This window comes from Corvus kubaryi, unplaced genomic scaffold (assembly GCF_017639235.1).
Source record: "Corvus kubaryi isolate FWS band 111438036 unplaced genomic scaffold, C.kubaryi_AGA036_p1.0 37357, whole genome shotgun sequence".
In the NCBI taxonomy this organism is placed as follows: domain Eukaryota; kingdom Metazoa; phylum Chordata; class Aves; order Passeriformes; family Corvidae; genus Corvus; species Corvus kubaryi.
In genome coordinates, this window is record NW_024581117.1 from 3,550,997 (window position 1) to 3,576,389 (window position 25,393).

General features: G+C 42.9%; 1 protein-coding gene across 1 annotated transcript; it reads right to left on the reverse strand.

The window, feature by feature from the left end:
* Window positions 1-13,501: 13,501 nt before the first annotated feature.
* On the reverse strand, window positions 13,502-18,505 carry CTSL (cathepsin L). The gene is made up of 8 exons (XM_042033621.1): window positions 18,397-18,505; window positions 17,948-18,083; window positions 17,473-17,595; window positions 17,237-17,392; window positions 16,838-17,062; window positions 15,086-15,254; window positions 14,629-14,746; window positions 13,502-13,854 (listed from the first exon to the last, which is right to left on the reverse strand). Exons 2-8 carry the CDS (start codon window positions 18,071-18,073, stop codon window positions 13,755-13,757), a joined length of 1,017 nt encoding a protein of 338 aa, XP_041889555.1. The 5' UTR covers window positions 18,074-18,083; window positions 18,397-18,505; the 3' UTR covers window positions 13,502-13,754.
* Window positions 18,506-25,393: the final 6,888 nt, after the last annotated feature.

A 25,393-nucleotide genomic window follows, 5' to 3' on the forward strand; every position in this document is an offset into this window, starting at 1 on the left:
AGGGTACAAAGGCATTATTATACCTCCATTTTCTCTTACTTTGAAAGGTTCTTATTTCAGATTGATGCTTGCTCTTCTACACACGTTATATTGCCATTCCTAGTCACTGTGGTGTCCTGTCCTCAAGTGGAAGGGAACACTCAAGCTTTAGAGGCTTGTCATCAAAGGGAGCAACTAAAGTTAGACAGTCAGCAGAAGCTTACAAAGTTTCATTAGTAAATTCCACACTTGGCATGAGAATTGGTACAAAATAGCTCCTGATCTCCTAGAATAAGCACAAGGCCGTGGGGTTTGGATAAAGGGGTAGGGTAAAAGGGGAGAGAGGGGGAGGGGGAGAAAGAGAGAGAAAGAGAGAGAGAGAGAGAGGTGAATTAAAGAGGAGGGGGAAGGCAACAGAGGCACAGAGAAAGAGAGTTCTGGCTCCAGCATGGATCTAGCTGATGGGGAGTCCAGGGACCTGGGGGTGCACATGTGCCTGGGGTTTGTGAGGATACTTTTTTCCCTGCCATGGAGATAACTTTTTCATTTTCTATACAAATTATACAAAGTCTGTTCTTTCAGGCCTTTCTGGAAATGGGTCAGAGGGCTTCAGGAATCTTGGGTGGTTTTCATACCTCCCTACAATCCACACCCCCTTCTCAGTCTCATTCCTGTGTTTACGCTGTGTTGTCCTTATCTCCACAAGGTACAACAAGGATGTTTGTCCTGGAAAAGTGCTGCCCTACATCTGTATGGCCACCTTCACGAGCCACACCTTATTCTTTCTCACAGCGTGTGTTACCAACAATCATTGGCTGTTATTATCAACAATCCTTGGTTTGCTCCACAACTATCTGGTTATTGCTGTTTGAGGCATACACATCAGCCCTTTGTCTTACAGAGTCAGGATCCTGTGTGAACATCCTGAGAGCTACCTTCAACCCCTTCAAAGACCTACTTAGAAGAATCCTATGGGATAGGGCTCCAGAAGATAAGGAGGCCCAAGAGAGCTGGTCAATATCCAAACATCACTTCCTCCAAGCTCAAGGCCAGTGTAGCACTATGAGCAGGAAATCAGGCAAAGGGGACAGGAGATCTTCATGGATGAGCAGGGATTTTCTAGAAAGAAATTTCTGGGATGTGGAAAAAGTGCCAGATCCTGTGGGAGGACTATAGGAACATCATCAGAGTATGCAGGAATGAGATGAGGAAGACCAAGGCCCACTTGGAATTTAATCTGGCAAGGGATACCAAAGGCAACTGAAAGGGCTTCTACAAGTACATCAGGAGCAAAAGGAAGATTAGGGAAAATGTGGCGCCAGTGCTGAATCAGATGGGTGTCTTGGTGATGGAAGACACAGAGAAGGCAGAATTACTGAATGCTTTCTTTTGTCTCAGTCTTTACTGGTGAGGCCAGCCCTGAGAAGTCCCAGACCTTGGAGGCAAGAGAGGAAGGCTGGAGAAATGCAGACTTCCCCTGGTCATAGAGGGTTGGGTTAGAGATCAGCTAGACAGACTTAACACCCATAAATCCGTGGGCTCTGATGGGATGCACCCATGGGTGCCAGGGGAGATGTTGCTGGCAGATGTTGCTAAGCCAACCTCCATTATCTGTGCAAAATCATGGAGAACAGGAGAGGTGCCCAATGGCTGAGGGAAAGCTGGTGTTACTGCCATCTTCAAGGACAAGGAGGAGCCAGGAAAATATGTGCAGTCAGCCTCACCTCCACACCTGAAAAGGAACAGCCCATTCTGCCCGGGCATGTAGAAGACAATAGGGTCACTGGGAGTAGTCAGCATGGATTCACCAGGGGGAACTCATGCTTGACCAATCCGATACACTTCTGTGGTGGCATGGCAGGATGGATCAGTGAGGGGAGAGCAGTGGATGTTGTCTGTCTGCCTTGACTTCAGCAAGGCTTTTGACACTGTCTGCCATAACAACATTAACTTGCAGGTAAGCTCAGGAAATGGGGGTTAGAGGAATGGACAGCGAGGTGGATCAGGAACTGGCTGAATGGCAGAGCTCAGAGGGTCGTGATCAGCAGAGCAGAATCCGGCTGGAGGCATGCAGCCAGTTCTCCAGGGATCAGTACTGGGACCAGTGTTGTTCAGCTTGTTTATCAATGACCTGGAGGAAGGGATAGGATGCACCCTCAGCAAGTGTGCTGGTGGCACTAAACTGGGGGAGTGGCTGATCCACCTGAAGGTTCTGCTGCCATTCCATGGAACCCTGATAGGCTGGAGAGTTGGGCAGAGAGAAACTTAACGAGTTCAACGCGGGCAGGTGTCGGGTCCTGCACCTGGGGAGGAACAGCCCCAAGTGCCAGCACAGGCCGGGAGTTGCTCCTACAGAGCAGCTCTGTGGAGAAGGACCTGGGACTCTTGGTGGATCACAAGCTGTCCATGAGCTGGCAGTGCCCTTGTGGCCAGGAGAGCCAATGTCATCCTGGGGTGCATTGGGAAGAGTGTGGCCAGAAAGTTGAGGGAGTTGTGCCTCTATTTGACCCTGCTGTGCCTCTATTTTGGCCCTCCAGGCCACATCTCGAGTGTTGTGTCCAGTTCTGGGCTCCTCAGCAAAAGAGAGACAAGGAGCTCCTGGAGAGGGTCCAGCAGAGGGTCACAAAGATGATTTGGGGTCTGGGGCATCTCTTATGAGGAAACGCTACAGGAACTGGGCCTGTTTAGTCTGGGGAAGAGAAAACTGAGAGGGGATCTCATTAACGCATATAAGTATCTCAAAGGCAGGTGCCAAAAGGATGGTGCCAGACTCCTTTCAGTGCTACCCAGTAACAGGATGAGGAGCATTGGCCATAAACTAAAGCACAGGAAGTTCCACCTCCGCATGAGGAAGAATTTCTTTACACCGATGATGGCAGAGCACTGGAACAGGCTGTCCTGGAGTCTTTCTCTGTGGAGACATTCAAAACCCATTTGGACAGGTTCCTGTGATGCCTTGAGAGGCCACCTAAGAACAGAGACAGGAGTAAGGGAATAAGGTAGGTATTTATTTGAAGGGCCTTCAAAGGTACCCCCTGGGGAGCCAGAGGCTACTGCCAAAATGGACCCCAAGATGGACGACAGGTCACGAGTTCTTCACACTTTTATAGGTTTGGTTCATTTGCATATCAGGGTTAATTCTCCAATTAAAGCTTCAGTTAAAGATATAATTTCCCCAAGCTTGCCCCGCCCTTTAGAGGCTTTTGGTTTACTTATTTCAGGCCTAGGACAGTCTGAGTGTCCTTGGAGAGCAGGCCTGGAGAGGCTTTGTTATGTCTACCTGGCATGAGAGAACAGCAGCTAACAGGCCACAAGAAACTTCAGAGTTACACACTAAGCAGTACAGGATTTGAAAAATACGAAAGTTAAAACCTAAGGCATCAACTGTGTTATTTGCTTTGTCTGACTGTGCTTTGGAAGGGGGGTTGGACTGGATGATCACCAGATGTCCCTTCCAACCATAACGATTCTGTGATTTTGATGCTTCTAGGCTTGTACAACCATCCATCCTGTAGGTGCTCTGGTGCTAGACCTCAGACTTGACATTGCCTAAGGAGATCAGAAATCTGCTGTGAAACTTGCAGTCATTGACCAGTGAGAGCAAAGATTAGCAATTAAAAGAAATGTGTGATTACATTAAGCGATAAGAATGTGGAAACTGGGCTTTAGGTCACTTTGAGTATTAGACACCTTTTTAACCCTCCTGTCTCATTATATGCACATTTTTTTAGGCAACCTCCTTGACAATGTAAGCAGCTCCTGTATCCTCTTCTCATTTGCACCCCGATTCACACCCCCAGCTGTGATGGTACAAGACTGTATTAAGAACACTCTGTGAATTACATCAGGACATAGAGAGGAGTTAAAAATACTCCTGCCAAGAAAATCCAACAGTTATTTTTTAACTTACAACTGTGTTCTATTATTCATAAAGAAGAGGCACACTGAACAAAAGCAGACAGAAAATTATTCAGGATGAGCATTTACCCTTAGTTATTGCTAACCCAGGGGTGAGGATGTGATTTCAGTGCTGTTTCAGGTAACAAAGTACTCCTTCTGCAGGTGTTTATCTGGCACTTTTTAAAGCTGTGACAACTGCCCAGAATCAGCAAGTACAGAGTGTACTTGTTTATTCCGTTCCTCATCATGTGCTTCCCAAAGCTCTACTATCAACAGCAGAACACAAACAACACTTAAATCCTGGAGACTGAAAAGGAAGCAGAAAACAAGACAGTTTAGATAATAACAAAAACTTTTTACTGCATGATGCAGTTGTGCACTCTGATTATGAAAATTAATAAATCAGTTTTTCTGTGAAAACAATGCGCACGGTGTACATACACATATATATATATTTATGCACATATTATATACATATATAGTAATTCTTTCTCTCTCTCAGAGTGTCTATATAGGAACACAAATAGATGTTGATGTCACAAATTTATTGAGAAACTCCATTGCATTTTTTAAATTGGAAACCTATGACCAAGTGTAGTTTGAGGCCAGTCTAAGTAAGCTAACAATTTTATATCAGAAGGATTACTGGTAAATTGGTCCTGTTCCCAAGCGGCCAGGAGAGATGATAAAGCAAGGAGGTAGCAAGAACAGATATGCAGCACTGCTCAGTGTAACCACAGGGCCTCTAAAAACCACCACTTAGGGACATGCCGAAAGTTTGTTTTGCAGTGGGTGTACCCAGTCAAATGGCTAAGATCTGTGTTCCTGCTGGCAGGATATATACACCTGCCTACTGCAAAGTGTCAGTCATTCAGTGCCCTACTTACTGTCAGCCTTACAGCACCCAGCTTGCCTTCATTTAGGTAAGGTTTCACAGCAGAGCCTGGACTTAATCTCAGCTGCTATTTTTCCCACATTTTGGTTTTTTTCCTCAGTTTGCACTCAAAGCACCCGTTTAGTGGAGGGGCTAGTGCTGGGACACTGCTCTGACTAACAACTGCTGCTTGGGTGGCTGTTGATGCTTAAATGACAATGCTCCTAGTTTGTGGTACTTACACAGAGATCCACATCTGCTCTGTATAAACAACCCATACAAACCTCAAATGCCGATTAAGAAAGGAGCAACTTCATTCAGTGTGAACAGTGGATATGCTTTGCTGGAGTCCTGCTTCGACCTACCTCACCTACCTAAGTACTTGTATGTTTTCTGCTATGTGTAGCACAGCCCTGCAACCAGACCACTCCACAAAATCCTTCTTAAAGGCTCAGGGTGAGTTTTAAAGTTTCCCTCTGCAGTGTGGTATTAGTCCAGACCATTTCTGCAGAGCTCTCTGACACTAACCACAGGGTGAGGGGACACCACCTATGAAGCCCTTGCAACACTGGGCCACAACTGCCATCCATGGCCAGCTGCCAGGGTATTTGAGGGCACTCAGACTGCTGAGAAAGTAAGACATATATTTTCTTTTTTTTTAAAGAATCAGAGACTATTTAGTGGTTGGAGTGGTGTGAAAGGGGACACAACACAAGCTGCCATCAAGGCTGCTGAGAGAAGCAGGCACTGTTCATGATGAAGGTGTTGTGAGTCTGCCTCCAGACACAGAAGCCAGCAATGCCTGATATTCCTCAGATACTCATCAGCCCAATACAAAATTCAAAATAAATGGAAACAACAAGTACAGGAAGGAACAGACATGCATCTAAGTATTAGTTCACATATATGCCTTTGTATCAGTATTCAATAGCTTCTTGGCATAAAATTATGTATGAATAAATCAGCGCCCACTTGACTTCCGGTTGCCTTCGGAGAAAGATGCAGAAACTGTACTATTTGAACTGTACCAAGTATATAAAATACACGACTGTTGTTAAAGCACTGGTTGCCAAACTTGTTGCCAAACATAATTCTTCTTTCCAATTATTGGGAACTTTTGCACCTATTTCAGAAGTAAAATAAAGGCAAACTACCTAAACCTAGTGGTGTCCAATAACTCAAGAAAACACAGCAACCCCACCAGGCTCTAGTAAATGAGCAGCTGTTCACAAATTATTTTGACTGGAAACTGAGTTAGTCCGAGCAGCCAGCCACAGAGAGGTGGCCTTGTGACTGCAATCACAAGATGGGGGATCAGAAAACAGGTTAGGGCTGGCAGGCTTCCCACCAGTCCCATGGCACCCAGGCTGCCTGTGCTGCTGCCCTGCCAGCCCAGCACTCTGAGGAGCAAATCCTGGACACTCTGCAGCAGGACCTCACCCATCCCTGAGAAAGCAGCTGAAATGCAGCTGCTCTTTGAAATGTAGGATCAAATGTGTCTCTGAGAATTTGTATCCAAAGTTGATGCTTTATTCTGTTTTCAACAAAACATACACACGGGGAGTTTTGCTGTTTTTTTAATAGAGCCAACTGATATTTCTGGAAAAGTCAGGCAAAAGCTTTTTCATTTATAAAATGCCAGCTAATTGGAGACAGAGAACAAGAAAGAGCTCTTAGCTTACATGGATTATACCACACAGACTCATTGTGAGAAAAGGGTGGTTGGTGCCCATGGAAGAGAAGAGGGGGTTTAATAAGAGGAAGGACAATAAAGTCATTAATGTCTATGAGACTGCAAAGGTAAAAGTAGTTATTTTCCAGAGATATCCAGGGCCCAATAGTGGGAGTAGCAGAGAGTAAATGAACACTGAGACAGACAATCCGCACACAGTTACCCAGAGGTACTGAACACCTGAAGTTTTGATGAGACAATCCCTACCATTCAGGCTTCATATCATCACAGACAATGTTCATAAACCCCATGTACTGCTATCAAAAATACCTCTGGTTTTTGTTCCTAGCTTTCTGCAAATACAGATGTGGTTTCAGAAAGCAAAAACAAAAACCTCAAACCAAGCATGCGATCTAATTGAAGTGAACTGATTTTAATACTCCACAGAGACAGGAATTTCCACTGAGATCTGCCCTGAGGAGGTTGCTTTCATCCCATGCAATGATTTGCATAATGGTTTTGCAGGATTCTGTTCATCCAGGAGCCCAGCAACCTGTTTTCTGGTAGCAGCTTTTGTAGTTCTGACCACTGCACTTACTGAAGGCAGTTTGGTGAGGCAGCTTGCAGAGGGTGTTGGCCAAGACAGCAATGTACTCCCACGTTGATAAACAGAGTTTGGCCTAAGAATTGTTGTCAGCTGCTGAGCAGACCACCCAGTGAATATTTTATCACTTTTGAAAGGACACCTCTGAGGGAGATAATGCGCCCGCTCAATTACTGGGTCAGCTGTGCTCAGGCTGAATGTGCATGGCCAGCCTAATCCCAGCCCAGGCATGACCGTTCACGATGTCTCATCAAGGCAGCAGACGCTCCAATGCACCGTCAGCACACGCCCGGAAAAAAAAAGAGGTCAGCTTCTCTCCACGCCCAGCTGCCACAGCACCGGCCTTGTCATCGTGTGCTGTGAGGAGAGCACAGCTCTGAGACATTGTACCGGGTGACAAACCATCTGTCTTTTGCCCTTTTGATCGCCAGGTTTCCTGTTTTGTTCCTGCGCTGACAATTTTCTCCCTCTTTTAACAACACAGCATGATTTTTTATTCCAGCACAGAAAGACAAAAGAGGAGACTCCTCAAACATAAGCAGGGAGGATAAGTGGAAAGGGCCATGCAGACAAACATAGATCTGAAATTTAAACTCAGTAAAAGAACACAAATGGGGATGTCTACTTTTAGCTCTTTTGAAGATATGCTGGGAGAAAACAAAGCGAAAGGGGGAGGCTAGCCTTCTCTCAAATGCACACCCACAGCTGCTAATCAGTTGTATGACCTCTGGCAGGCGGCCTCACTGCTTTTGGCTGACTCCCACTTCTCAGCTCTCTGTCAGTTTAGATTAAAAACTCAGTGTGGAGGGAGTTTCTTTTGCTCTTGGTTTGCAGAATTACTAACAAAAACGGGCTGTAAAGTTCGTTGAAATGTCTGGAATACCGCAACAGAAATACCACTTCAAAAGTATTCCTGATGGGCATCCTGTGTACCCAAGGTTTGCTCCTGAAATGCTCTATTATATTGTGAGAGAAATGTGACAGAAATGCTCGTAACAGCACTGAATCAGAAAACACAGGTCTGCTCCGATTCTTCCTGTGACTAGCAAGCAACAAATAGCAAAATGCAGCAGGATTTATTCCTAAACTTTGCACAAGGCATTGGAATTTCTATATAAACAGACAGAGATGTTTCTTTTAACTATGAGAGTATTATTATAAATCCCTAGAAGCCAATGCAATTTTAAAACACAGCTGATGTTTCCAGTATATATTTCCTGTTCCAAACAAACCCTGCTGTCAGTTTATGCTTCATGCTTGAATGAGGAAAGCAGTACTTCTAAACATGGCTGAGCAGAAGGAATGTTAAGACAGCTATTGAGAAGAACTTGCATTCACAATTCTGGAATTGCTGTACAATTATGGTAAAAGATTGTGCTGTGTGGTTTTTTGGTTTGGGGTTGGGTTTTTTTTTCTGCTATATCTAGCAAAAATGGGCACCTACAGATACAGCAATGAACTGTTACAAGAGTTTTGTGGGTAGCCTTATCTAGAGGCGTTTTTGTGCCTTGTTACCAGCATCATGAACAGATACATTACAGAGACATGCTTAGAAGTACACTTCCTTTGTGGGAAAAACCACCTTACTTGGCAGCTCTGAAGCCACCTCATTTGACCTTCGGATTTTAAGCAAAAGCAAGTGTGTTCCAAAACATGCTACAGCCTCAAGGAGTTCTTATTTCAGCATCAACTTCTCAGACATCCTAAGCCAGTTTCAATGTCTAGTAGCCCAGCATTTGTTTTAAACAGTTCTATGTCATGGCATGCATGCTGTGCAGGAAGCTTTCACTAGTAATTAAAAAAAAAAAAAACCAACAAAAAAAACCCCCAAAACTTACTCATTAGAATATTTCCATGGCAGTTCCTGAGACTGCAATTTTTTCCTAGTAGAGGCAGGAAGCAATAGCTGTAATAACTTCAGAGGCCCCTCAGTGGCACCCCAGGGAAGCACACCTAAACCATTCTCACCCTGGAAAAACACACCATAGCACAGACAAAGAACATCAAAACACAAAGTTAATTCCAGGTGAATGTCCAAAGTGTCACTAAGCATATGAACAACACTTACAGGGTTGGAAGATCATCTCTTCCTTGCTGAGATCTCAGACCACCAACAATCCTTCCCGAGAGGACCTCACAAAGCCACTCTTAACTGAACAGCCTTCTGGAGGTGGTGGGGAGGGGAATAGCTCACTCTCTGACTCTGCTCCATCTTTGACCACTTCTTCCCAAACCAGGACTGCAGAAGGTACCAGGCATCAGCGCTGTAGCACCACACCTGACAACACACAGAGTTACTTCTACAACGTGTTTCCCAGCATTACTTTATTGGGAAAGTCTAACAGGTTTCACTCAGAAGGTTTTGGACCTCCTAGAGGTGGTGAGAACTGTCAGTGAACAAAACAAGGCAGCAGCATTGTAAAAAAGAATCCAGTAAGTACTTTACAAATGCCCATCTCCAATGGCTTCTTTGCTCCTCTGCGTACAGAGGTTGGCGGTAGCTCTTCAGCAGGAAACAGGCAGGATGGAAACAAAAACTGTTGCAGAAATCGTATTTTAAGACCACGGAACAATAAATCTTTGTGCAACTGAGCTTGAGAAAAAAAAAAGCAGTCAAGTTCACTTGTGAACACAAACGAAGGTGGCGTCTTCTGAAATTCTTCTGAGACTCCTAATCTATCTAAACTAATCAATCCATGGATCAGGTCTTCACCCTGCAGCCAACCCTCCTGCTCCCCCCAACGAAGCTCCCGATTGGGCTCCCTGTCTGTTTTCAGAAGAGCCTTATTGCATATCACCTAAGTTCAGTTTTGTGAATTGTGAATGAAATTTTGTTTATGACTATAGCCTTTCTTCCAAATGCTTTAGGTGCCCCTGCACTTACCCAAAATTTCACTCATGATTTGATGAAACCGTGATTAGGAAATAATAACATTCCCATTACTAATTTAAACAATTATTTCTTCAAAATAGTGTATTAGTTAAGTCAGCATTTACCTGCTCTGACTTCCCAGCAAAAAGACTGAAGAGTATTGGACAGACAGCAAATAAAAATAGGGGCTCAATCTGTCATACATCTTGGTAAAGTCCAAAGAGAGCTAGAAAGCAGAAACATCACGTTACATTATGACAGCCTTCAGGGTATGCTCAATTCCTTGGTTAATAGCCAGAAACTGCAGTCAATCTCTAACGTAAAAACTGATTAGCTGGCATTAAGCTTAAGAGATATATGACAGGATTTGTTATTTCATCAAGGAGATTAACTAAGGAGCAAATGCTGCATAACTGATATTCAGAAGCTAATTTTTGGATTTTTTTGAAGTTGATATTCCCATTCTCCTATGTCTCTGACTGTCTCAGAACTACATTTTCTGATGCTGTTATGCAGGTTAACAGTTCATCATTCATTATAGAAAACCTCCACTGATAAAATTCATCACGTTTGCCTTTCCTGTAAGGTTTCCACAGCATGAGATGACAAATATTTTGTTACCATAGTTTTCTTCAAAGCATTTTGAAAATTACTTTAGTGCATGGCTTGTATAGCAGAGTAATAAAATTATTTGTTTCACTTTTAATGTCTGGAAATTGATTTAACATTAGCAAAGACAAAAACCAATCACATTAAAAAAACCCCACCAAAATTCCTTTCCACTCAGCAGTCACAGATAGGATGAGAAATTGAGTGCTCTTAACGTAAAATAGTTTCCTACATGACAGTTAAATTAATTTCTCACCAGACTTTAAGAACTTCACATCTGAGTGAAATAATTTAATTTAATGACCTTTCTTGCCTCAAGAGCACATGTCTTTAAAAACTCAGGTTCAATGAGTGACAAATAGATTGAACAAGTGGAGCAGAGAAACTGCTAAGAGACCTTTAGGACAAGAACAGTCTAAGAAGCATGAGCACATCAAAACCAAATGCAAAAGAGTTTTTTCTTCCCAAATTTCAATTAAAAAGTGCATTTTCACAATTAAGATGCTCGCAAACAAGGACTGCAAAGGTTTATCACTGTACAGAACTGCCATCTAGCACGGATGTAATATAGTGCCCAGCTCATGTATTTAGATACATGTAAGACGCCATTAACAACAGTAGCTGTAACTTAAGACAGGGCCTGAACTAGGCAGTATTGATAGGATTTTTTACTGATAATACATGTGCACTAGTATCTTTTAAAGTAACACATCTTTTAATAAATGCAATTTCAGCTATCAGGAGGAATATAAAACCAAAGAAAGCTTTGGAGAGAAAATACTGGGACAGTAATCAAGAGCTTTAATTACCACAGTTTTCTGGGAACAACTCTGGAGCTTTCTGTGGCCACACATAACACGTATCTTCATAAAGGAGGAACTCTGACCAGAGACAACTTTCCCCAACAGGACAGTTACCACTATGGAATCATTTGCTACTTTACTATAGTATTTCTGAAGTAAATAAAATGGATTTACAGAAGATAGGGCCACTGCAGTGGAATCACAAAACCAGATTTAATATTGTTCTTGAAATGCGTTATTTAGATTTCTAAGAAAAAACTGACACAAACAACTGCAACTTACGCAAAAATTTTAGTCTTTATAGTGTCACATAATGCAATTCTGGGTGAAGCTGAATTAAGATTGTGTAAATATTGAGTTATCTACGTGACCTGACTTACCCTGTCCCTTTCTTTATTATTCCATTCTGGGGAGGATGTTCAGCCAGAAAAGTCAGCAAGTTTTAATCCACACAAATAGCCACATTATCTCATATTTTTTCTAAAAAAGTCAAAGGCTGATGCCTCTTTTGTGAGCTACATGCCCATTCACGTGCAGATACTTTGGAAGGTTATTTTCTTTTCACTTCCCATCTGTTCACAAAAAAAATCTTGTTTTCTCAGCAATTTTTTTTAACCCTGGATTTTGCAACAAAACACCTTTCCCTGTTGCCCATTTTTTTAGCAGTTCCAAGTCCCAGCAGCCTTTGTACTGGTCTCACCCCTGGTTTAGCCAATAAAGAAAACCCAAAGCACCAAGCACTACCATGCTCACAGTAACATCAGCTTCCAGGATTAAAAAGTGTTCAGAGAGACAGGTCTCAGTCTGGTAGAAAGAACGAAAATCATCTTCTGCATAAGGAGCTTACATAGTTACTTTTCGGCCAGCATTTTGCTCCTGGATTCTCATTCTGAATGTACAGACCATTGCCATTTCCTTCTGAGTATCAGCCTTTAGAGGACCACCTGGTAAGCTCCATAATCATTTCCTCCACAGCTTCCCCAAACAGTGTGGATACCCTCCATAACTGGCTTAGCAAGTCAACTTAGTAGCTAAATTCTAACCAGTATTTCTGCTCTGTGGCTTGTTAAATAGCCACTGGGCTGAGTGAGGCTCTTCCTTTAAAAAAACAACAAACCAAACTTGTCAGGAAATTCAGGTTGAAAGAATTTATCTAAAAGCAGCACACAAACAACTCACAAGTATCCATAATAATGACAACTGAACCTTGTTTTTCTCTTTAAAAGAGTTTATTAAATGCAACCTAAAGATTTGCATTATCAACAATAAGGAAGTTAATCTTCCATGAATTGTGGTCTAAGTGTTCCTTTGTGAACATGGCTAACTGGTGCTAGTTATGCTTCAGAACTACACCTCCTTCACCTACAGCCCAAGAGCAAGAGGTGATGTCAATACCAAAAAGCCAAGCCTTCGCCCCCTGCTGCTTTTGGTGTTTACCAATTCACCATCCTCTGCAGGAACTACTGGTACCCAAAACACACCTGAACAGTAGTATGTAATAGCTAATGCTCATGTTTCAGCAGCAGTGATACCTGCAGAGATAAGGACATACCGGCCACAGTGTAAATCATCTCAGTTAAGTCAGCCAGTAAGTACCACATGTAACACAGCAGCCCAATGTCACCTTCCAAAGGGACAAAATTTCTCCCTCACCCCCCTTCTTTCTCCAGCTGAAGCTGGTACAGAGGGAAAACAGTATCTAATGCCCCACATATCTCCAGAAACAAGCCCTCTGAACTGTCCAGGCGTGCTTTAGCTGTTCCTCTGAAAATGCTCAAAAGGACACAACTGCTCAAACTACACAAGCGTGGCACTTTGACATGCCACTAAGAAAACACTAACAGAACTGAAAGCTAAGTGAAGATCAGATGCTGCATGCAGAAGATGACAAGACCGAAGGTATTTGTTATGAGACACAAGGAACCAGAGATATTTTTCCACTTCCCATTTTAACTAATCTGTATCATAAATTCTACACTCCTTTTTATAACAACTATTAGCCATTCCCAGATAGGGCTGCATTTTAGTGACCAATGGAGGCACACATACAGACTCCACCTAAGAGCACAATTTAGGACCCCTATTTGACAAAAGTCCCAAGTAGAAAAAAAAAACAAAAAGCCAAATCATCTGTACATAGTGGAACTTAAGTATTTATTTAAAAAGTAAACCTTTGGACACACTGCAATTAAAAAAGAAGAAAAGGAAAAATACAAAGAATTTATTGGATTAAGCAGTTAAAAGCCAGCAATATTACAAGCTGTTTACATACCAACATTTACATTAATTTAAACAAGTGGCATGTCACCAACATGTAAAATATACTTCAAGAGTTTCAAAAATCAAGTTGAGTTTTGAAAGACACAAGGCTACCGCATGTGAACATGGGTTTGGTCATTCAGTTTAAATCCCCTCTTGTACTGAAATGTTCAGTCTTCAAATTATACAAGTGGATAACTAGCAGCTGTTGCTATTCCACAGTGATTCTTTCTGTCCTTGGCCATGTAGATATATCCTTTGTCACCCCACTTCTCACCCCAGCTGAAAACAAAAGCAAAGGGCTTGTTTACATATTCAGAAGTTACTTATTTACTGCCCTCCCCTGTAAGTGTTTAAAACTGAAAACTGCTGCCCTTCCACATTCGCAGAGAAAATCCAAGATAGCTGCAGCCAAAAACTAAAGTGTTTTCCGGCAATTGAAAGCATCCCAAGCTCACAGAAATGAAGAGTGCAGCCATTCTCTCACGAGGTAGTCACATTGATGTGCAAACCTTGACTACAGGTGCCTGAAGCTCAGACACTGCTCCCAGGCAATTTAAGGGAAGTCAAAGGCTGCAAGCAGAATCTGAGGGTGGTGCCCCAGTAATGCTGAGAACATGAGACAAGCTCATGTGATGTGCCCTTTGGCATTAATTTATTTTCTCTCCAATTTAGGACGTAACTCCATCTTAAAGTTCAAGTATTATCCTATTTCACAAAAGTGAGCACCACTCTGCTTCCAAAAAAATCCATTACACCCCCACAAGCAGGCTTCCTCCTGCTCCACTCCTTTAATATCTACTAGGTACACAGGCTGTTTCAGCACTGAGCTCCCTTAAATTAACTGAACAAGCAGAATAAGATGGCTGCTTTGGGCCCACTTTATTAGGCCGTCAGCAGCATGAGTTGGATTTTACCTTTGTCATACCATACAACCTGAAAACAGTCTCCAGATTTCCCACACACAGCTTTTAATTACTGTTGTCTCTCTACCTCTCCCCTTAAAAGTGACAAACTACTTTCTATTCTCCCCTGGACACATGATACTGATCTTACCTGTTCTTAACAATCCAGTATTTCTTCCCATCTACATCTTCCCCCTCAAAGCCATAACCTACAACCAGAACACCATGGTCCAAGTCTTCACTGCTGCAGTCAGGTTCATAGTAGATACCTGCAAAAGTGTAAGTTCACTCATGAACAAAATCCTCTGTAGAAAACCCTTCTCCCTCATGAGAAGCTTTGTGTATTTCAACTTAAATGTTGCACAGCTTTTTGAAAGTTAGAGGAAGGAATCATAAGTTTATTTGATCATGGCAAAAACTGAGGGACAAGTAGACACATAAGCAAGAGAAATACCTGTGGAAAAACAGAATTAAAATAACTTCTGAATTATGTCCTATGTCACAGGATCATACCTGCTTTTTTTTTGTCTACGAACTGTAGGGTAATGAATACTGAGTAATTAAAAGAAACCCAGTTGTCTGAATGAAAGTAATTAACAAATCCCCACCTGACTGATAGAACTGAAATGAAGAATGGCCTGCATCAATAGCGACAGACACTGGACCCACAGCTGCAACTGCTTTCATGAGAGCTCTTTCGTGTCCTTGAGGGATGTCAACAAAGCCAGTGTCATTAGCAGCATTGTATTCTGCCTTGTAGCGACAGTCTTCATCATCCTAAGTAGAGAAAGCTGTAGTTATTACACAGTTTTCCATTTAACACACAGGTCAGCACAGAACCACCAGAGATTCTGTGACTTCGCTGCTTTGAAAGCAACAGACTGAAGAGGATCCAATTGCCTCAGCAGTGCTTTGCAAGGAGGGGAATACAGAAGAACTGCTTCCTAGTTTCTCAAAAATACAGAAGTAGTAAACAACAGTGGGACCCAAAAAAATCCCCCCCAGCTTTGCTGGGGTGCAGAGGGCCATCACATTCTGGAACTCTGCCCTCTTTGGTGCAAGTATCTTTACAGGAAGGAAAGAAGCCCAGAATGCATTAATGGGCAATGGAAGAGAGCCAAGTATTCATTAATTACAAAGCAATCCAGAAACTGCTCATTGAGCAAGCACTTAAAATCCACAATTTTAGTATGTCCTAGTTTGAAAAGCTGTACAGAATGATTTGGAAGTTAGGAATTTGTATTACATGACCTTACATTTAACATTTGGGGGTGGTTTGTTTGTTGTTTGCTTTCTGGGGGTTTTTTTTGGTTTTTTTTTTTTTTTGGGTTTTTTTTTTTTTTTTTTTTTAAGTGAAGCCCGAACTGCTGATGTCACAAACATTTACCTCAGGAGAGAGGTGAAGCCTAGCTTGGAAGTCAGGTCACGTGAAACTGAAACAGATTCTCACAAGCACATCCTTCTGTTATCTGCATTATAAGTTAGTTCTAAAGTTGTTTCCCCAACTAAAGGAACACAGACTATAGCTCAGTTGCTTACTTTTTGTACTCAGCAAGTTAGGCACTTCCTATAATCAACTGGGATCTCTGGAAAAGCCAAGATTGGGAAAAATTGAGATTACAGAGACACAGGTGAACAGGAACCCTGATCAAGGTTGTTCACAACAAATGGTATTTTGCTACTGGCCATTTAAACAACACAAAACAAGCTGCAACAAAAGATCCTCCATAGTGAGCAGAACTCTTAAGAGGTGAAAACCACAAACAATGGGCTCTCAAGTGATACCACAATTGACTACTGCTCTTTCATCCTCTTCTATCTGTTTAACATTTGATAGATCGCTAGAGGGATTTTAAAAGCCTGTCCACTATCTCCATTTATGCACATTTAATCTAGAAACAGAACTCAAGGCATTAACAGCACCTGTTGTTAAAAATCCAAATAACACTAGCCACAAGAATTAGGTGTTCTATAGGTAGCAACTCTGTAATAGGTCAATTATGGGAAGGTGAATTGCTCTCCTACCACTAAGTAGCACTGTTGACAAGGGCTGGGTTCTTGGTTTGGTGTGGCAACCAAGATAAGGCATGATAGAAAGGCAACAAGGAGGGGGAGGAAAAAGTATACTTGCTCCAGTTTTTCTAACTGGTCTGTCAAGATTTTGACCTCAAAGACCAGTGCAGTATGTGATTCCTGCTGGGGCTAGCAGTCATGCTAGCTCTCTTAGAAAAGATGCAACAGGACTAACAGATGTACTGATCTCTATACATTTGCCTTTCTAGGTATGAGTTTCCCAACACACAATTTTTTCCACGCAAAAGACATGACACCTGCAATGTAAGCTCAGCTACTACACCCACCTTTGCAGTGTATGGGTAGGACTCCTCTGAATCAATGCCCCCATTATCCTGCACGTATTGGAAAGCCTGGTCCATGAGACCACCATTACAGCCTTGATTCCCTTCAGGGCGAGAGCAGTCCACCAGATTCTGTTCACTCAGTGAAACAAGTATGCCAGTTTTTCTGAAGTGCTGCCCTTCAAGAGCTCCTGTTGTGCTGAAAGCCCAGCAAGAGCCACATTGACCCTAAAGTATAAATTGAAATCACAAGTTACAAACCCAGTTACAAAATGGTGCTTAGTTTAGTAAGCTTGTACCAGGCATCATTAAACAGGTACAGTGTTTTTCCCCTATGAAAGTGGATGCAGCATTCAGGAAACTGGACGTGTAACCGGTTACAAATCTACCATGAGACAGTACCTGGTCTTTAACTGGAGTTACATATCCCTTCTCTCGCCAGTCTACTGATCGTGGTGCTTCCAAGAAGTTGGGCTCAAGAAACTGGGATCCTCTGTATTTTCTTTCTGTCTTCTTGTGTACATAACCATTCATCAGCTGTCTGAACTCCTCAGTTGTCTGAGAAACAAATCAATATACAGACTCACTATGTATTACATGCCACTACTTAGAACTGTATATTATGTCTCTATACATACCATATCTCCAAACTGATTCATTCCCAACTTGTAGCTGTGTTTTCCTAATGCATGATCCAGATTATGGATTTCAATCATTTTCAGATTCTTCTCCCACACCACTCTCCTCCAGCCTTCCTCTCTCTAAGGGGCCAAAAAAACAGCGTATTTCAAGAAAGCCATTCTAACCAAGTTCACTTGCACGACAACAAGCTTTTTAAGGGTCCTAATACTCGGGCAAATGTACATTACTCGAAAGGGAAGCCTGAACAGCGTTTAGGAGGTGGTCTTTTGCCGCCCTCATAACAAAAACAGCAAGTACAGTGCAGCTGAGTCAATGCACAAACACAGGAAAGGAACCAGGGAAGAGAAGGATTATGCTTCCCAAGAGCTGCCCATAGCCGGCGTTGTAACAAAGCAGACATGACTCAGCTGGCAGGGCCCAGCTCCGTGCGCTCAGCGCTCGCCCAGCAGCGCGCGTACCCCGGGGGCTCACCTCATGATAGTCCTTCTTGTGCCACGACTTCCACAGCTGCCAGTGCCCGTCCAGCTCGGGGTCCAGCCTCGGCGCGCCGAGAACCACGCCCAAGCAGAGGCAAAGCGTGGTGAGGAACGGGTTCATGCTGGCAGATCTGCCAAGGACGGAGGAACAGCGGTCAGGCAGGGCGCCCTGAGCGCGGGGGGGTGCCACACCCGAGACCGCCCGCGCGTCCTCTGTCAGCGACTGGCGGGAGCCGAGCACCCCGCGCTGCCCGCCCCGCCCTCGGCCGTGACTGTAAACAAGATCGGGCGGCGGGGCCGGGACGCGGGGAGCACAGTCGGCAGCCTCCCGAAGAAGCAGCTGGAATGGCGGACCCTTCCCGGCAGGACCCGCCCCACGGATGGACAAGGACGCGGCCGAGGCCGGCCTTCTCCACGCGTCCCCGCCTCGCAGCCCACGCTCACCACGCTCAAAGACCGCTGCGACCTCCTCTGTCCCGTACTCAACGACGCTCGGCCTCCGCGGCCCCTCTTATCCCGGCCGCGGCCGTGCCCGCCCCGCCGCGCTCATTGGCGGCCGGGCCGGGCCGCGCCTCCCGCCGGGCCCGGGGCGGGGCGGGGTCTGCCGGGGCTGCCCCGCATCACCCCCGGGACGGGGCCGGCAGCGCCTGGAGGCGATGTGTGGCTGCTCTGGGCCCGTCCTGCACTGCCGGAGCCGCTACGTTGGCCAGTGTTTGTCCAAGGATTTACTCCGAGTGCTGTCGGGCCGGAGATAGTGGCAGCACGCTGAGCCTGGTGTAATTTAACCCGGAGGGACTTAAAGCAGGCAGCTGGCAGAACGAAGGAAAAACTAAGTCTGGAGGCAAAGAGACACGAATGGCGGGTTTTGGCAGCCCTAGCCCTGTCTCTGTGCTCCCGGTGTGGGCTCCTGCTCGGGTCAGGTTGTTGAGGCGGCTCCCGGTGGTCTCTGGCCCTGGGTGCCCCCCGGCAGCCCGAGCCCGTTCCTCCTGCCTGGGAGAGCTGCTGCCTTTGCATCTCTGCCACAGGTTTTGTTGAACACGGCCGGCAGGGCCACTTCCATGAGGCTGGCACCAGGCAGGTGTAAGGAAGCATCTCCCACTGGGCACAGCGATACAGCGGTGACACTGCTGCCAGAAACATTTCCAGGGAAGTCCTTTTATTCCCCCATGTTTTAGTATCTGAAAACTTCTTTATTGTTTTTTTTCTTTGTTTGGGGATGTTGGTTTGGTTTTTTGTGTTTGGTTTGGTTTTTCGTTTGTTTTCCTCTTTTTTTTTTTTTTTTTTTTTTTTGCCTCTGGATGCAAGCTCAGTAAAAAGTGTTTTAACACCAGTGTGGCTAGTGTTTATGTGCGTAGCATCCAGTAACACCTGCTGAAAAACACTGTGACACCAAGTGTTGCAGCACAGATGAGATACTAGAAGGTTTATAACATGGACTTGGTTTTCATGTAAGCAGTAGTAGACAAACTGATTTTTAACAGGGAACTTGTCTACAGTAGTAAAATAACTGCAAGTTGTGTGAGGTTCATCCTTAAACCCTTGTAGGGACAGCATTGCTGATAGCTTTAGCTTATAAACTTGAGAGCATGTATTTAGTATAAAAATCAGGGCTTGCAGACTGTTACACAAGAGTGAAAAGGAAGAAATCATATGATATGTACTTCTCACTTTTTTGATGCCTTAAGACACACAGTGTGTTGCTAAACCAAGCAATACATGTTTCCTTACCCACGTAATCTCAGGAGCACTCTTTGGCCCAAGGAAACCTCACAGAGCCAAATACATAAAGATATGTTGGAGGGGTTGTCTTGTATTTTTAAAGTACTTCTGCAAGTTCCCTATGCATTTGTATGTTTCCAGCATGAAACTTTTCACTTCATAATCAGTACACATTCAAATACCTCAGGAGAGTTAGATGTTACATCATCTAGTTTGATTAACTCATAATTAGGGATTTTTAAAAATTTTGGGTTATGGGTTTCTTTGAGATATGTGTGGCATTTGAAAATACTTAACAGCTTTTTGCTGACATTTTTTGTGCAATCAGATTTCTTGGTCTCATTTAAGTTAGCTTCGTTTGTGCAATTGTATCTAGTATTGACTGAGCACTGAAAGGCTAAAAGTAAATTATCAATGAACTATGGACAAGGAGTTCTTTTCTTAAAGGACAAACTGGCATGACAGGAGGTAATGTCTAAATTACAGAAGGTCTTGCACCATAAGTCAGTCACATGCCTGCTGTTCTGTAATGTGCCCTGAGATGCACCAAGACAAACTGATGCTTTTCTGGATGATATGAGGTCCTGTCTCTTTGGGGAAGTCACCATGCAGTCAGCTAACATATGATACTACTGTGCTGTCTCTCCTCCTGAACACTCTTGGTGCATGTACACACACACAGAGGAGTCAGATACCATTTTTACTATGAAGTTTATTTAACAACTGTACATAGGGAAATCTTAGCTGAGAATTTGTTGAAATAATTGAAGGAGACAGGAATACTTTCACGTTCAGCATGTAGATTTAGGCTTGTACTGAGTCATAAGTGTTGTGTGGATATATCAATTCCTTAGATATTTTGCTAAGGAAGTTTGAGAGGCCAGGTGGAAAAACATAAGCATATGCAAGGAAAATCAGCACCGCAACAGCCATGGTCAGAATTTGGTCATCACAAGAGTGCCATTTATAAACCTGTGATAGGAAGCCGGCCTAGAACTACCTCCAACTCCTGGATGCACATTTCCTCTCTGAGAATTTTATTATACTGCACCAATGTCAACACTCACAGCCATGTTGCAGCAGCTGTTCATTATTTCAGGGAAGGTAAAAAAACCACCATATTACACAGCTACTAGGCATCCCTCTGTCACTGTCCCTACTGCTTCTGTCTGTGCACCACGATATGTTCACAAGCCAAACTGTAAGCCCAGCGCGGTGATGGTCTGCTAAAGTGAACAGAGGGTCAGTGGCAGAAGTTACAGTTAATAACTGGGCAGATACTCATAGAAATAATTTTCCATCAAACTCTTATGCTGCAGCCACACCAGCCACAGTAGCCTTTGCTCAACTGAAAACATCTCTGTGAGGACTGAGCAATGCACCCCTAGGTTAGCAGAGAGGAGTGAAATCAAGAGCTCCTTCAGTTCTTCTGTTTAAAAGCTCAGCTGATGCCTCCTCAGTTCAGAGGAGACCTAGCTAGCCACGCTAATCACAGTAGTCAGAGTTCTGTCTGCAATAATCCAAAGATCAAAACTTTGAAGGAAGATCCTTGTCCATTACTTTAAATCTCCCCATTTCAGAGGATAACTTTTGAAATTGCTTTGAAAAAAACCTCAGCTTTTGAGGAACTCTACATATGCAAAACTCCAGCTCTTTTGCCAAAGGCATACCGCTCTTCCAAGACGCAGGAACACCACCTTTTAATAACTAATCATGTCACTATTGCAACAGCCAAAAGTTTGCCAGCTGCACTGTAGCTATTAGGCCCTACAAGTTACCAGATAACGAAGGCCATGCATTTCTAAATAGTGCCAAGAACTTGCATAGCAGTGTGTTGCCTCTGAAGCTGATGAGTCAATTCAGCATTGAATCTCCAGGGACAGATCTCATCACATTGCAAGTGTGCAGCACAATGCTCTCCCTTTGGAACCAATCTACTTATTTGAATCCAGGATTTTGAAACTTTTTTGGTACTTCAAAATCCTTGCCCTTCTTTGTTCTCCTGGTACAAGTACACAGAGGAAGGAACCAATCTGCATCTGCCAGAAGACAACCCAGCAATCAGAAAAGCTAAGCTCCTTTGTAATGGCAATTGACTTGCCAAGCTACAGGAGGCTGGAAATATGTGAAAAACATCTGAGCAACGTAAACAGAATAAGCTATGTCACACTCAACTGTGACAAGCAAGCTGTGAGCACAAGCAGCTCCCCCAGACCAGCAATCTCAAGGTAACTCATGAGCCGTGATCTTAACTGAAGTAAAAACAAGTAGTTTGTTTGTGTGCCATGTTATCTAAAGAGCAAAGGTAGGACATTTATTCTATTTAGTCAAAGTGTTGGATGGATTTTTGCATTACTATTGAGACTAAACTCAGGATTTTTATTCCTGAAATAAAAATATTGAACTTGCTTACTTAAAAAGCCGTGACTGTGAACGTTTGTTTATATGCACATTAAAGTCGTATAGCTTACAATCTAGTTTCTGTCATTTCACCCTACTACACTATGGCATAAGAATAGACTTCTAAAGGAGCATGGTTTCAGTCAAGATGTACTTTAAAATGTTATATAGCCTAAAGTGCAAATTATTGTATTTCATAGCAAGCTTTCACTGACCAGCTTCTATTAGATGGTACCAAAAAAAAAAAAAAAAAAAGAAAAAAAAGAAAAAAAGAAAAAACAAATTTAAAAATTAAAGTCTCATATGTACTTCTGTTTAGCCAAAAATTTATCCAGCTTAGAAAATCACAGTTATATTGCAGAGAACACTGTGCTGATTTTCATCCCAGAGTCTGGTTTGTGTGTAAGAAATGCCAGTCATATTTGTCTTTAGGAAAATGAAACTTTAAAAAATACAGGCCAACTTTCTTTTCTAAAAAATAATCACGATTTTCTTCTACCTTATGGCGAAATTCTTCTTGAAGGAAAAAAGCACAGTAAATTTCCAAAACTGGAGTGACTACTTCAGAAAGCTGGGAGGATGTGAGAAGACAATTGCAGTAGGGACATCCCTATGCTGCTTGCTTTAATATTCATTATTAGTGGCACAGTCGGAAAAGTTTTAGAAACTGCAGATATTTTTAACCTAAATTGATTTGAGCATGCCAAATAAACACGAGCAGTTTCTCTTCTTATATGCAGTTCCATGAAAATAACCAGCTTTCTCCCTGGCCTAGGCATTCCTCTCCACAGATCTGAGGTGGCTCTGGAGTTTATAATGTCCCTCTGGGATTAACAATGTTCGTTCATAAGTAACCTCTTAAGAATCTTTGTTTTGGATTCCCTCTAGCAAAATACAAGATTCAAACTGCTTCAGCTGGAGCATAACCCATAATGAGGTTAGCTGGATCATTATTTGGTTAGAAAAGGAAGCAGCACTTTCTTCAAGGGAGCCCAGATAGGGTTCTCTGAGTGTTCTGAAGACCTGGGAGATGGCTGAGGAACAGTGACACAATCCCTCTGAAACACTTCATTGTTTTCAGCGGTCTTGTGATCTCCAGAATCACCATTTCCTCACCCAAGTGCTAGATAAGAAACCGCATTCCAGCTTCTCTGCTGGTCCACAAGGCAGAGACGACTTCGTTTGCATCTCAATGTCTTACCTAGTCACAGGAGTTGGGAAATGATGCAAGGGATTGCTTGCCTTGCAAGAAAGACTGGGTGGGGATCCTCCATTACTCAGGGCTAGGGTTTCTCAAAAGCAGTATTCTGTTTCTGTGAGGCTTTTTGATGAAGGTATTTTTTTGTATGTGGGGCGGGCGGAAAAAGAGTTCTTTTGTTTTCTTTTTTCTTTTACCTTATTTTTTTTTTCATAGAGGTTAAATACTGAGTCATGTTTGAAGTCAGCTTTGAAGCCAGCTTTGAAGCTTTGACCATGGTGTAACTCACCTACTTAAAATTTTAAACTTCAATTTGATTGATTCCTCATTCATTACTCAGGGTCTCCTCCTGATTTCTGACAGGTAGTAATTTCTGTGTTTTGGGAGATTTGTGACTTTGAAAGCTAACTGGGGGAAATAGTGGGAGTATGCAGGGAAGTGTCATCTTGAATTGTTGATGTAGAAGTTCACAAATATAGAATAATTTTCACATTTTATTGATGTTTCTTTAAAATTTTAAGGTAATTGGTGTTTTTTCCTTCTTATACTAAGAAGGACATTAAAAAAAAATACTCAAAAGTACTTACCATTTCCTGACTCTCCTAATTTAAAATTTTATTCTAACAAGCTGGAAGTTGTAAAACCAGTCTGTATTGCAAAGTTCCTCTGACCGAGATCACTTTCTTACTGCCCATCTGTACTCTACAGATCACAGTGAAAGCATTTTAACAGATTTCAAAGAAGGTGTGGGGAGGATTTCACATACTATTTTATTTGAAACCACATTTTGTTTTAAACAATGATCCAACATTTCTATTTTGAGAGGGAAACAGTAATAAAGTTCAGAGAAGTATAAATCGTTTAGTATTTGACTAAGATGTTTGTATTTCTGCAAGCCATTGTAAACAGTTGCATAGCATGAAAGACAAATCTGTCTGTCTCCTGTTGTTCTTGGAGCAGTAGTGTCTAAAGGGCAAGCTGACATGCTGGAAAGCTTTTCCCATGATAAGCTTAGAGACTGTGAGTGAGGTGAGGAATTATTTTTAAACTTAAAAGTTACAGGCTGGGCTTCATTAACAGATCATGTGAGAGAAGGTTAAACAAAAGCTGCTTGCAGAAGAGGAGAGAGGCTATTGAAACAATCAAATACGGGTCTGGGTCTAAAGTTTGTTTTCCTGAAAATCAGGTAAGAGCAAAATAAGTGCATGTGCTTTTGGGGTAAGAGCAGTGGTGACTCAGACCTGCTGTTATTCCTGCTTTACAAACAGAAAGACTGAAGAAAGAAGAAGCAGTAATGTGCAGTTGTGGCCACTGCAATCAAATGAACGACTATGGACAAATCACTGTAGGCTCTTCAATGCCACGATTAGCCATGGTAAATCATAACGCATCACATCTTTTTTTCTATTTCTACCAGTCTAGATAAATGCAAGGGTTACCTAGTTTGGGGAACACTAACACATATATATAATATGAGTGACATGAGCATTGCCGTGTCTGTCTCTGAGATTCACTTGAAGCATTCTCAGCCCACTGATCCCCAGGAGGCTGGAAAATGCTGTCAGATTTACATTATAATTTCAAATATTTTAATAACTGCTTAATCCCTGTGGCAGACACACTACACCAGGTCTTTTATAGAACTTTTATGGCCACCAAGGACCTTCTTGATCGGAATCTTCTCACTATCAGTAGAGCAGAATTTCTTTTGATCTCTCCTTTGATCAGCCTCAGCCCATGAGGCATCCTAAATGTATGCCACAAGCTTCAGGACAGCACAGCAGAAGGCAAGTGACTTCTGCACTGGTTGTTCATTTGCCACTGAAAGTGAGTGCGTGCAAGAGGACGTTCAGCTGGAGATGAAGCTGATTTAGTTAGTGGCCAGCATGAAACAAGATATTTTAGGAAACTGTTTCACATCACAGCAGTGTCTTGATGGCTCCGTGACGAGGCCATACATAGTGCAGCAGCTGTAGAGCTGAGGGCTGAACTCTGCTTCTTAAAGTTGTCTCATGAGCAGCTATATATAAGCTTGAGCAATTTCCTCTTGCTCCATATGGAAACATCCACAGGGATTTTACTAGACCTTGCCCTTGGGCTTGAAGAAGAGCACAGTGAATGACT

Coding starts and splice junctions, on each gene's coding strand:
- CTSL (XM_042033621.1), bottom strand. CDS start 18,073: ATGAACCCGTTCCTCACCACGCTTTGCCTCTGCTTGGGCGTGGTTCTC. Junction 15,255..16,837: donor CCTACCCATACACTGCAAAG/GTGGGTGTAGTA, acceptor TTCTCTACTTAG/GATGATGAAGACTGTCGCTA. Junction 13,855..14,628: donor TACTGGATTGTTAAGAACAG/GTAAGATCAGTA, acceptor TTTTGTTTTCAG/CTGGGGTGAGAAGTGGGGTG.